This window comes from Bufo gargarizans, chromosome 1, assembly GCF_014858855.1.
Source record: "Bufo gargarizans isolate SCDJY-AF-19 chromosome 1, ASM1485885v1, whole genome shotgun sequence".
Lineage (NCBI taxonomy): Eukaryota > Metazoa > Chordata > Amphibia > Anura > Bufonidae > Bufo > Bufo gargarizans.
Genome location: NC_058080.1, coordinates 347,822,504 through 347,836,932, shown reverse-complemented (window position 1 = coordinate 347,836,932; position 14,429 = coordinate 347,822,504). Strand labels below are relative to the sequence as shown.

Here is a 14,429-nt window from a genome sequence, read left to right as displayed (position 1 = left end):
TGGGGAATGTGTTTTGGGGTTTCATTTTACATATACCCATGCTGGGTGAGATAAATATCTTGGTCAAATGCCAACTTTGTATAAAAAGAATGGGAAAAGTTGTCTTTTGCCCAGATATTTCTCTCACCCAGCATGGGTATATGTAAAATGACACCCCAAAACACATTCCCCAACTTCTCCTGAGTACGGTGATACCACATATGTGACACTTTTTTGCAGCCTAGTTGGGCAAATGGGCCCACATTCCAAAGAGCACCTTTCGGATTTCACAGGTCATTTTTTACAGATTTTGATTTCAAACTACTTTGCACGCATCTGGGCCCCTAAAATGCCAGGGCAGTATAACTACACCACAAGTGACCCCATTTTGGAAAGAAGACACCCCAAGGTATTCCACTAGGGGCATGGCGAGTTCCTAGAATTTTATATTTTTTGTCACAAGTTATTTGTTTTACCTTATAACCATGTTATAAGGGAAAATAATACAATCTACAGAACACCGATCCCAAGCCCGAACTTCTGTGAAGAAGTTCGGGTTTGGGTACCAAACATGCGCGATTTTTTTCACGCGAGTGCTAAACGCATTACAATGTGCGGGAAAAATCGCGGGTGTTCCCGTAACGCACCCGCACATTTTCCCGCAACGCTCATGTGAAAGGGGCCTAAGACTTCATTATATGACTTATTTTGCTGTGTCTTTTTTTATTTGTGCAGAATTGCAAAGTAAACCCACAATAGTTTAGTAAAACTGTTATAAAATGCATAAAAAAATAAAATAATCTGATCTCTTAATTAATAAATTCACATGTCAAAGCCACAAAGGGAAAATAGTTGGAATTTTACTTACGTAATTATACTTTCTTCGAGTCCGAAGGCAGCACAGAAGGGATATTTCCCGTCCCAGTCACTCTATCATAGGACCGCCCACCTAGAAAAAAAATCTAACAATCAAACAATTAACAATTAACACAATTGACAACACCCTAGGTACTCTATATAACACGCCAAGGCACTGCATCCATTGTGTAATAACGTAGACCAACTCATGAAAGTAAAATTTATTGGGAGGGTTAGTGTGCTGCCTTCGGACTCGAAGAAAGTATAATTACGTAAGTAAAATTCCAACTTTCTTCTTCGTCCTACAGCAGCACAGAAGGGATATAACATAGAAATTAAAGGGGGGGAAAGCTTTGTTTTACTGCTGACAAAACTGCTGTGCTGAAGGCTGAGTTCTCGGGTCCATTGCTGAGCCTGTAGTGATGAACAAACGTAGAGGATGAAGTCCAGGAAGCTGCATTGCAGATGTCTAGGAGATCAACTTGCTGTCTTTCAGCCCAAGATGTAGAGGTTGCCCTCGTGGAGTGGGCCCTTAACGGCCGAGGCGGTTCTTTACCATCTAAGATATAGGACTCCGAGATGGTTGTTTTAATCCAACGACCCAGAGTGTCTTTTGAGGCTTTCATACCCTTCCTCGGACCAGAGAATAAAATGAACAAATTTTCTTCCTTTCGGAAATCTCTTAGCCTTTCAAGATAGCAAATTAATGCTCTACGAATGTCCAGAGTATGGAGTCTTCTTTCCTCATCTGACTTAGGGTCAGGGTAGAATACTGGAAGAACAGATTCTCTATTGATGTTAGTTGAAGACGCAACTTTTGGTCTAAATGAAGGCATGGTTCTTAGTCTGACACCATTCGGCAAAATTTTCAAATATGGCTCTCTGGAGGACAAAGCCTGCAATTCCCCTAGCCTCTTTGCGCAAGTGATGGCAATGAGAAAAAGGATCTTGTAGGATAACCAGCTAAGATACACTTCGGCAATAGGTTCAAAGGGAGGACCTGTAAGTCTATTTAGAACCAGTGATAATTCCCAGATGGGCATAGGCGGTCTCACAGAAGGCCTCAACTTCTTCAATGCTCTGAAATATCTAGCTATTAAAGCGTCACCTGCATATTGTCCATCTGTCCAAGCATTAATGGCTGTCATGTGGACTCTTAATGTATTAGGCTTTAGGCCTTTTTCGTGCCCTTCTTGCAGGAATTGCAAAATGGAGTTGGTAGAGACTAGTAACTCTTTTTCCCGCAACCAGGAAGAAAACTTTCTCCATAATCTGTTGTAAACTGCAATAGTAGACTGCTTTCTGGAGGACAGTAAAGTAGAAATGCCCTTTCAGGTGCCACACGGTTAAATGCAACTTGTTCAGTTGAGGATGGTAAAGGTCTTCCTGTAGAAGAAGATCCGGGTAAAGAGGCAAAGTCGAGATACGGCAGAAAACCAAGCCCTGCGGGGCCAATATGGAGCTATTAGAATTGCTTCCGGTGCTTCTGAGAGGAGTTTCGGTATGATCTGAGGTAACATTGGTATGGGAGGAAACAGGTAGACAAACTTGTGGCTCCAATTCAGAGAGAAGGCATCCAGACAGTCGGGTCTGTCTGCTCTCCTGAGAGAACAAAACGTCAGGGCTTTCTTGTTCTTTCTCGTTGCAAACAGATCCCATTCTGGACGACCCCATTTCTCCACTATCTGGGCGAAATATTTCGGGTTCAATTCCCATTCTCCTGGGCACACCTTCTGTCGACTGAGTCGATCTGCTCTGATATTCTCGGAGCCCTTGATGTGAACTGCCACTAGGCTGTGTAGGACTGGCTCTGCCCAAGACATTATTTTGTCGCAAATGGACTGTAGAGAGAGACAACGCGTTCCCCCTTGTTTGTTTACATAATATGCCGCTGTTGCGTTGTCCGTCTGCAGGAGAACTGATCTGTGGTAGAGATGAGGTTCGAAATGCTGCAGGGCTAGTTGAATGGCTTTCAATTCCCTGAAGTTTGAGGATCGCCTCATTGTGGTTGAAGGCCATTCCCCTTGAATCCACAGATCTCCCATGTGCGCACCCCAACCTTTGCGGGAAGCATCTGTGGTTATCACTACTCTTTGAATGACTCGGAAATCTTTTCCTTTTTCCAGATTTTCTTCTCTTGTCCACCAAAGCAGCCCTCTGCGTGTTGCACATGATATCTTCATCATAGTGGTCAGTGATTTGGGATTCTTGTCCCAACAGTGAAGAATCTCTCTTTGCAGGTCTCTCATATGAGCCTTCGCCCATGGCACCGCCTCTATAGCAGCTGTCAATAACCCGAGGGTACTCATCGCCGAACGGATGGATATCTTCGTTGTAGAGATCAACAACTGAATTCTGCGAATGATCTGAGCCACTTTGAGAGGAGGAAGAAATACCTTAATTACTTCTGAGTCTAATAAAAGACCCAGGAACTGGATTCTCGTAGTGGGGACCAGCTGCGACCTCTTTTGGTTGACAATGAACCCGACTTGCTGAAGTAGATTCAGAGCAGTGTGAAGATCCGATCTCAGAACCTCCTCGGAAGCTGCAATAAGCAACCAGTCGTCCAGATATGGCACTATCCTTAGACCTTGAACCCTCAGAGCTGCAATAAGGACAACCACCACCTTCGTAAAGATACGAGGTGCCGGAGATAGCCCGAAGGGAAGGGCCCTGAACTGATAGTGCCAAATCCGACCTAGAGTCTTGACTGCAACCCTGAGAAATCTCCTCGATTCTTTGTGGATGGGTATATGAAGGTATGCATCTTTTAGATCTATAGATGCCATCACCTCCCCAGGTTGCAGGATGCTCAGGACAGATCTTATGTTGTCCATCTTGAATTTTATCTTCCTTAAATGGTTGTTTAGAAACCTTAAATCTATGATGAGGCGCCACCTGCCGTCTGGTTTTGGAACGGGGAACACTCTTGAATAGACCCCTGAAAACACCTCCTCTTCTGGAACTCTCTCCAGAACATTCATCTGTAGGAACTCCCGAAGAAGGGGCATGATTCTTGGATCCTCCGGGTTGTTTAACAGGAACCTTTCCCTTGGAAGATGAACGAATTCGAGTGAATAACCGTTCTTGATGATATTCCGAACCCAGCTGTCTGAAGTGACACTCTCCCATTTCATATAAAAGCTTCTTAACCTTGCGCCTACAGTGAGGGCAGGCTTGACGTCAGAATTTTGAATTGGAGGCAGGGGCTTCAGAGGGTTTCTTCTTTCCCTTGTCCTGGTAGCGGGGGCGAAACTTCTTCCCTTGCTCCTGTCTATTACGACCCTGAAAAGAAAATCTTCCTCTCTGCGTACGAAATATGGTAGATTTGGGCCTGAAAGTTTGCGGAAAGGCTAAAGCCTTCTCTTTTTTATTTTCTTCCAGGATCTTATCCAACTGGGATCCTATTAACTTTCCCGGTTCAAATGGGAGAGCGCAAAAGTTGGATTTAGAGGAAGCATCACCCGTCCAAGGTTTTAACCAAATCGATCTTCTTGTGGAATTCGCTAAAGCCATGTTCTTGGCTGAGATCTTTATGACATCAAGCGGAAAATCACAAAGGAATTCCGCAGCCGTCTTAAGGGTCGATACTTGATCCAGCAGTTCATGCCTTGGTACCCCCGCTTGGATGTCTCTGGTTAGTTCGCTGAGCCAGACTCTTAACGCTCTTGCCACAGGCACTGAGGACATAGCTGCCTTCTGTAGAGAAGCCAGGTTGCAATGAGATCTCTTTAGGAAAGTGTCAGCTTTCCGATCCATAGGATCCTTTAATAGAGAAGAATCGTCTGATGGAAAAAATGATCTTTTGGACAGACGTGCAATGGCTGGATCAACTTTTGACGGTAATTCCCATTCCTCTGATGCGGCCGGGTCTAACTTGTATAGAGACTTGAAGCGAGGTCCTAAGTCCAGGCGTTTATCAGGTCTTTTCCATTCCCTTTCCATGATGGTCTTTAGAACCGGATGAGCAGGGAGGACTCTGGATTTCTTCTTAGGGAAGTAATACAGGTTACCCTTATCCTGTACCAAATCTTCTTCATCATTAGTTTCCAGACAACGCTTTATGCGTCTGATGAGTTTTTCTGCTGAATCCTTTTTCAATAGAAAAAATTCTTCACTACCTGAATCTGAATCCGAGGATAGGTCAGATTGAGATACAATAGCTGATGATTGAGACATGTCATCTGAATGATGATGATGATGATGATGGCTTCTTTCCTTTTTACTGCCAGAAGTAGACGCCAAATTCTGCATATTTTCTCTGAACCAGGAAAAATTTTTTTTTGCTTCTTCTGCTAACGGGTCCTGTGGGGTACAATCCAAACAGATATTGGATGTCGCTTCTGGTGATAAAGGCTGTAGACAAGTGATGCATAGCTTAGATCTTGCGGGCTGCGGATCAGGCGTGCGTAACTTCTCTGCACAGATATCACAGATGTCATCATGTAAATCATCTGGAAGCGGCAATCTACAACCTGCACAAACACGGTGCTTTGTCTTTTTATGGCTCTTCCGGCTCGACATCTAAGAAAAGAATAGATTTATTAGATGTACAAATATGGAGCATAAGGGAGACAGACAGGGCAGCAGAACCCTTTGGAAATACCTTCAGAGACTCAGAACTCAGCTGCCCCGCACAGCAGGAATGTGCACACAGCTTCTGAGTCTCTAAATAGGAACCAGAGTTTGAAATTGCCGCCCAAAACACGCCCCCAAAGTGATGACATCACAGGACCTAGAGAAAGGTGATTAACCCTTCCTGAACTTACCCGGGATAACACCATCAGACCAGAGCCAGGCATCGCCGGCAGACAGCCTAATACTTACCCGGCTGCAAACGTCTGTAAACCGGGAACCAGGTCAGCCAGGCAAACGCACTGGACACAGACCGGCGACCTGCTACAGGTATTACCAGGCAAACGCACTGGTAGGCAACAGCCACAATACGCTATAGCAGGTCTGGGCTAGGAAACCACTAGCCAGACCGACGGAGCCTGAACAACGCAAGGCTCAAGTCCTTTCCAGGTGGGCAGCAAGGTGAGAATCACCTGCCAGAGTAAGGACTAGAAAAAACACAATGGATGCAGTGCCTTGGCGTGTTATATAGAGTACCTAGGGTGTTGTCAATTGTGTTAATTGTTAATTGTTTGATTGTTAGATTTTTTTCTAGGTGGGCGGTCCTATGATAGAGTGACTGGGACGGGAAATATCCCTTCTGTGCTGCTGTAGGACGAAGAAGAAAAAACAAATGGCAATTTTGGGACACGTAGGTCCCCAAAACATGTACAATAGAATCCTGGCACGCTTACAATGTTGATATATGAAAATTGGAAAATACAAGTTTTGGCAGAAGTTTTACAGTTTTTCATCACAATTTTGCAAATATCTATATCACACAGGCTGGAAAAAATTCATTTCAGTTTTTGATGCAATTCCTCTTCAAATTCAATGTATTTTACATTAGCCACACATATCACCTTATGCATTACAAAGGCCAAAATATGTAGTAAAACTCTGCAGAAAATAATTTGCAGATTTGAAATCTGAAACCACCTGATAGTTTCCATGCATGAACTTTCTGCAGCACTGCAGCTGTATTCCTGATTTTCTGCCTGCAAATGCAGATAAAAAGTCCACTGCATTTCAAAGCCTAAGGGTTCATGCACATGGCCGTTGCCGTTTTTGCTGTCCGCAAATTGCAGATCTGCAAAACACGGATTCCAGCCTTGTGTGTTGTACATTTTGCAGAACGTCTTACCCTTGTGGTGGTTAGCTGTACACATAGTAGGCAGTCGGCAAAATTGGATGCAACATAAGGGTCTTATTGGAAAACAAACACAACAAAAATTGTTCCAACAGGATGGCTTGGCTTCAGCCCATCAAAGTTCAGTCACATAAAGCACTTATCTTCAGCCCTCATGTGTCATATAACAGTTACATTTTTAAACAGGCAGAAATACAGGAGTCACCTTTGTGCAGAGTCTTGTCTCTTTCCTTCTCTGGAATACTGTGGAGATGAATGCTCCTAAGTCCTCTGCAGATCACTCCCATACTCCATCTCGGGTGTTACCACCCAATGTCAGTATGTGTGGGGTACACATACTGACATTGGGTGGTAACACCCGAGATGGAGTATCGGAGTAACCTTCCCACCCAAACTCTTCAGTCACTCCTAAATCCCGGACCCAAATTCCAGCTACCACAAACTCAGCAATCTAACACTGGTTGCCATTTACGTCCAGGATTTACATCACTGAGAGCAGCAACCTCAGTGACACATACTTGCCCTCAATAACCTCACCCCTTGGATGCTTACACCCTCTATAGAACTGTCCTATCCTTTTCCGTAAAACGAACAAGAATAGGACATGTAAAAAAAATTTTTGCGGGTCCGCATCTGTTGCAGCCCCATTGAAGTAAACGTTTCCTCATCCGACCCACAAAAAATGTGGATCAGATGCGGACCAAAAATAAGTTTGTGTGCATGAGCCCTACATGTAAAAGGAATACTTCCATATGAAAGGGGTATTTCAAACTCTACAGAAGTGGTCAAAAGCTTTGAGACTGACACAAATTTTGGTTCTCAATAAGTTTCCTGCTTCAGTGTTTTTATACCTGTTTGGGCTCATGCACATGACCGTATGTATTTTGCGGTCCACAAAACACAGATCCACAAAAAATATTGATGACGTCCGTGTGCATTCCGTATTTTGCGGAACAGAACTTCTGGCCCTTAAGAGAACAGTCCTATCCTTGTCCGTAATGAGGACAATAATAGGACATGTTCTATTCTTTTGCAGAACGGACATACATACTGTGAGGTAGTGATGGGCCTCATGGCTGCTAGGGGAGATTCATGGCAGGAGTTTCCATGTCTTCCCCATCAGTAATCAATTCTGAAGCAGGACCAGGTGCCACAATCAGTCTGGGATAAGAGCCAAGCCCAGCCTGTCAGTCCTGCTAGAGGCTCTGTACAAGTGGTTGTACTGAGGTGCCAGGGGCTAGGTGCTAATGTTCCGGACATTGGGGGACGCCGTGACGTCTGGTCGCGAGGCCAGAGTCGGGAGGACTACTGGGCCACACTACCCTATAAAAGTACTGGACTTGAGACCGTGTGTGAACGGTGCTCTGTACAGCCAGGAGGATGATAGACATTGGGCTAGGAAAGCCGCATGTTATGACTGTGTGTGAACAGTGCTTTAGGTGAGTCAGGGATATGTTATGTTTAGTTATAGTCCAGCCAGGCGAGTGTTTATTATTTTGTATAATTGTTTATGTTATCGCGGATGTGCGGCAATAAAGCAGTGTTTGGACCTTAAACTTGGTGTCTTGGTGCGAAGATATCTGTGAGAATGACCCCCGAGAGAGAGCTAAACCCCCCCAAAGTACATACAGAAACGGAATGCACACAGAGTAACTTCCATTGTTTTGCAGACCCTTTGAAATGAATGGTGCGGCATATGGGCCGCAAAAAAACGGAATAGATGCGGAAAGAAAATACATTTGTGTGCATAAGCACAGTTTCAACGGTTTATTGAAGTACAATTATTTTTTAACATTTATGCAAAGTTTCAACATTTACACGCTGGCATGCTGGATATCAGCTTATGGGCCAAATCCTCACTGATGGCATCTCATTCTTGACTAATCAGTGCTTAGAGTCTATCACAATTTCTTTGTTTTTATTTGTCCACGTGCTTTTTGAGGGTTGACTACAGGTTCACAATGGGTTTGACATCTAGGGAGTTTCCTGGCCATGAACTCAACATTTTAATATTTAGTTCTCTGAGTCACTTAGATATAATTTTTGCCTTGGACATGGTGATCCATCATGGTAGAAAAATCATTGTTCATCGCCAAATTGCTCCTGGATTGTTGAGAGAAGTTGCTCTTGGAGGATGTTTTGATACCATTCTTTATTCATGGCAGTGTTCTTAGGCAAAATTGTGAGTGAGCCCTTGGATTAAAGCAACTGTAAAGGCTTTTTCACATAAGCGGATCCCGTGCATGGAAGCCACTGCATGAAAGAGTGGCAAGCCCTATTCCGGACAGCAGAGACACGGAGCATTAACATGATTGATAATGCTCTTTGCCTCTCTGTGACCTTTTTACTACAAAATCATGGTGACAACTTTATCTCACTGTGATTTTGTAGTAAAAAGATCAGAGAAGCATGGAGCATTATTAATCATGTTAATGCTCCATGTCTCTACTGTCCGGAACAGGGCTTGGCTCTCTTTCACGCAGGAGATTATCCGCCCGGCATATGCTCGTGTGAAAGATCCCTAAAGGGTCTCAGGATGCTTTACTGTTGGCATGACACAGGACACATCCTGGAACTTCACTCTTCTGCACTGAACCTCAGAGGAAAAATCCGGAAAAATAGATACTTTGTTTCGATTGATTAGGAGATCAGGGTGATCCCTGGCTTTCGTAAGGATAGTATCTCTGTCCCTGAAGTGCAGTAGCTTCATCAAGATTTGGCGGGGCATGGAATGGCACCCTATGTGCTCTTTCAATGGCAAACACACGAGACGGAGAGTCCTTGCCGAATTTAAGGGCCAGCCAATCTTCGAAAAATATCCACTGGGTCGGCCTCAGCCTTTTCCGGCACCCCAACCTATTTTCTAGGTCGTTGGTTTTGGACATCAATATAGACACATTATGTATGATTCTGCCGAGATCTCTCTTCACTGGGGGTAGCTGATCCTCAATAGTGCTCACTTCATTTTCCACCTCTTTGATCCTCTCAGTCACCTGCCTGAGATCTTGTCTGATGAGGGAGACATTTTCCTTCAAGCTGCTCATATTTGTATTGAGAATGTGTAGTGAGCTGCTGCAATGTTTCACTGCATTAACAATATCTTTAATAGTGGGCTCATCTCCAGGAGCAACAAGGTTCTCTAGCTCCATGTGTGTAGCTGGTGCCTCAGCTGGGAGGTGCCTTCCTGCATATCCTGCCCCCCCTGCTGATGGTGGGCCGCCATCTTGTGGACCATATATGTCTTTTCAGGGCCTGCAGTAGGGTCTTATATGGGCTCCCCTAAGGGTTTTACAGGGGAACTGATAGTTGGTCTGGGGGGGGGGGGAGACAGAGGAGGAACGTGCATATCTACCCAGCTCGCGGCCCGCACCTCTGCCACGGCGCTATCTTGCTTCGGCGTTGCTGGAGGCCCAACATCCCTCTCTCCCTGTCCTTCTTTCTGGTGCGGGTCATTTCGGCGCAGGAGGAAGCCGCACAGCACAAGAAGGTCGCCTGTGGTCCATGTAGATGTTGAGTGACCTGCAGACTGAGGATGGTGCAGGATGGCAGGGAAGCAGGACAGGAGCCTCTCAGTGCTGCGTCCTCTCACATGCCTGACCAGGCCATGCCCCCCGAGAACAGCTACTTTAAACAATTATACATCACCAAAAACAATCCATAGCCTTAATGTTCCCATAAAAACTTAGTTTATTAATACAATTAAAAATCAAACACACTTAATATGATGGGGGTAAATCAAGATTCCTACCCTGCGTGTATATATAAAAAATATTTTTAGAATTAATCATTTCTATTTTTCACTTTTTATCACTTTCAAAGTATGTGTTTTGAGACACTTTTTTTATACTTTGTAATACTGGTCTAAAATAATCATGCATAGTTGTTTATCTTGCACTTTAATCATGGGCACAAATGTGTTTACTTTATATTTATTATATTGTATTAGTGTTTAATCAATTCGTGGCACTGAGCACTTTGATGTCTTTTAAATCAAAAGTGTTTTTCACTTTATAATTATGCCTTCACACATACACATTAATGTTAATTCATTTAATAAATGGCTATTTTGGGATATAGTTAGTTTCACAGTTCAATCAATAATATAGTGGTTATAATAATATAGCAGCTAAAGAATTGCCAACAGCCCCCTTTGATAGGTATATTGGAGTTGTCTGCATGACAGTTTTAGACTCTCGAGCCTCTTCCGCCACTTTGCCACATGTGATCGGTTCCCAGATGACGCAGTTGTGTGGAGCTATGCACCACGTGATCGGCCTCAGGGAAAAGTGGTCTCGGGTGGAGGGCGGAAGGGGTAGCTCTCGGAGTCCACAAACAGCCATGTGCCGTCGTCACTCCGATACCGATCTCATGACATATACATATCTCTTTAACGGCTTAGCACCCATGTCGCTCCGTTAATGCTCACATGACATACACACACAGTCCTATTGGAGGATGGTTCTTTTATCAACACCCTTACCCTATCCTACATCATCTCCTGATGAAGCTTACGCGAAACGCGTGTAGAGGAACCCGGACATCTTGCTGGCGTGTATCGTGCAGTATCACAGTATGCAAGTGATATCGTGCTACAGTGCAAATGAATTAATTAATTACTAATGCTTATTGCTCATTACTAGACTTGAGTGCAGTATATTATATGGATAGTGCCATACTTATATACCTCTATGATTTAACATAGTCAGGTAGTGTTGTGAGTAGAATTGTTACTGCTGACTGATATGTAGTGGATTCAGGCCATATATATATATATATGCAATGAATAGCAACTTGCTGTATATTTTAGATAAAGACGCACAGGAGAGTTTTGTTCATTTTAGTGTAATGTGTGATGCTGTAATTAAGTGACTTATCCCCCCTTTCCTTTCTGGTTGGAGTGAATGGTTTGAATGAGAAAGTACTGCCGTGCTAGAAGTCTAAACAAATAGCCAGGACAGGAATTAGAATATATGGAGTGAAATTCTATCCAGAAAATTTGCAAGCCCTTTCCTTTAAAAAGAAAACACTAAAATACATTGAATATTCATATATGGGCTGTTAATATGTATTTGTTATGTCTATTGTAAGCTCTTCCTGGGTTGCAACTGTGCCATCTGGAGTCATCGTGGATTAAACTACTGTTGGTGTTTCTTAGTATCCAACAACCAGGACTGGGAAGAGGGTTAGGCATAGTTTCAGGGCATCAAGGGATAGGCAGAGAGTGGATGATTGTGTGGCTGTTCTATGGATGGATTTAGTTTCATTGTATTCAGTCTTTAAAGGGTCTATCTGTTTTAACCTAAAAAAAACAAGTGTGAATTAAACCTGTATTGCACTGCTTTGTTTTTATTTCAAGACTTTTAAAAAACAGGGAATTGGAATGCCATTTCTCAGAACATTACCCCTAACAAATGCATTTTTGCTTACAGATCAAATGTGACCAGTATTGGCCAAGTAGAGGTGCAGATACATATGGAATGATTCAAGTGACACTACTAGATACAATTGAACTGGCGACTTTCTGTGTGAGAACCTTTTCCCTACATAAGGTATGTTAAATGGACGTTTTACCCAGAGGACTATAGAGAAGAAAGGGAGGCTTCCACAGAGTTGATTTCACAATTTTGTTTGAACATATATCAAGTCAGGCTGGATTTATCTGTCAGTTTAGATGGGGGTGATCTCTGCAAAGAAATCTTGCTTCAATGCCTTCTTTACATGTGCAATACCTCAAGATATGCAGTTGGGCTGTGTTATATTTCTCTTATAATTGAAGACTAATGGCTGACTTTCCCTCAATGTCATTGTCTATTAGACATTTCTTTATTTAAATTGAATGATTGACAAGATGTTCTTTTTAACAGAATGGTTCCAGTGAGAAGAGAGAAGTTCGACAATTCCAGTTTACAGCCTGGCCAGATCATGGAGTTCCTGAGTACCCAACTCCATTCCTGGCATTCCTTAGAAGAGTAAAAACTTGCAACCCTCCTGATGCAGGGCCTATTGTTGTACACTGCAGGTACAGTCAGTTTTAATTATGTCTCTATCATTACTACACAAGAGAGATATAGTACTAGTCCAAATAAACCTAACATAATGGGTAATACAGGAAATGTCAGAATGTTAGACTTACTGCAGAGGTAAAGACACAAAATGGTTGTCTCGCTAAAAGTTCGACGCAATGACTGGTAAATTATGAAAGGGACGTGGTACTCACTGGAGCATAGCAGCCCCTTCAAAGAACTGATTGATAATGGTGTAACTCATGATCAGTATGGAAAACCCCAACAAACAGCTGATTTTGTACAGGAAAATGTAGTGGAAATGAAATATTACATGCAGACCGTCAGACAGAGAGTGGATGTTGTTTCTATCTGCTCTGGCTCCTATGATGTCTCTATGACCTAATAGGGCATTATAAATAGAAGTTGTGGCACAAAGATCAGGAGCACAATAGGTAGTGCTATTACTTATTACTCAAGTTCAGCTTTAAAGGGTTTAGAAACCCCATATACTTATACCCCATTGAAGGGGTTGTGTCACAAAACATATTCTATATCACCTGGATCTGAATACTTTTGTAACTGTATGTAATTAACAAGTCAGCATAGCCAGAAAGCAATAAAATGAATCTGCATAGTGCCACCTGCTGTTTGTTATTTTCCTTATTTTTTTGCCCGTCTCACTGAGCTTGTCGAACGTACTTAGTTTAAATCTTCAACTGCCACCAGCCATATGTTGTGTTAGAAGCTGTGGCAGTTACAGGGAGAGAGCCAGTGGCGGATCCAGAGCCTGGTCTCGGGAGGGACACTTCCAGATGATTTTCTGTCCGCCGCCACAAAACAATGGTGCTTATAGAACAGACTCCATAGTGTAGAGGTATACTGTATATTGTTTGGCACAGTGTATCCTATATGTGTATAAAAAACATATTTCACATGAAAACTTAGTTACTTGGCCCTCCTCTCCCCCCTTCCCCATAGTACCCACCATAATGTGTCCCAGTATAAAATTGTATGTACAGAGCGCCCCATATAAAATACCCCTTTCTTTGTGGCCTCAGTAGATGCCCCTATAGTGCCCCCAATAATGTGCCAGTAATAACAGCCCCCCCATGTGCCAGTATTAATAACAGCCCCCCATGTGCCAGTATTAATAACAGCCCCCCATGTGCCAGTATTAATAACAGCCCCCCCATGTGCCAGTATTAATACCTGCCCCCCATGTGCCAGTATTAATACTAGCCCCCCTCCATGTGCCAGCAATAACAGCCCCCCTTGGGCCAGTAAAAGTATTGTATATATAAAAAAAAATAAAAAAACACATACTTAACTCCATGTCAGCGATGCGATGCAGGCCTCTTCCGGCCTGTGTCCCACGCTGTACGGCTCAGGCGGCGCGATTACGTCATCGCGCCGCCTGCGCCGGCCTCTGATAGGCTGCCGGCCTAGTGCCTGCAGCCTATCAGAGGAAGGGAAAGGGACACGCCTCTCCCTCCCCTGCCTCAGCACAGCCATCTGTATTGCTGTCGCGATACAGAGGACTATGGAGATGAGCGCCGCCAGCTCGGGGGGGGGGGGGGGGGGGGGAGCTGCAGCAGAAAGTACACGCCCCCTGAGCTGCCAGGCTGAAGATAATCTAGCAGAACATTTAGACCCCTTTCACACGGGCGAGTATTCCGCGCGGATGCGATGCGCGAGTTGAACGCATTGCACCCGCACTGAATCCCGACCCATTCATTTCTATGGGGCTGTTCACATGACCGGTGATTTTCACGCATCACTTATGCGTTGCGTGAAAATCGCAGCATGCTCTATTTTGTGCGTTT

At 43.8% G+C, this 14,429-nt stretch overlaps 1 protein-coding gene across 18 annotated transcripts in view; it reads left to right on the top strand.

Moving 5' to 3' along the window:
* PTPRS (protein tyrosine phosphatase receptor type S) overlaps positions 1-14,429 on the top strand; it is a 580,801-nt gene that overhangs the window by 431,449 nt on the left and 134,923 nt on the right. For all 18 annotated transcript variants that reach the window (XM_044268386.1, XM_044268351.1, XM_044268378.1 and 15 more), the window contains 2 exons: positions 12,031-12,150; positions 12,466-12,620. In XM_044268386.1, coding sequence (XP_044124321.1) covers positions 12,031-12,150; positions 12,466-12,620 — 275 coding nt within the window. The remainder of the gene's footprint in view (positions 1-12,030; positions 12,151-12,465; positions 12,621-14,429) is intronic.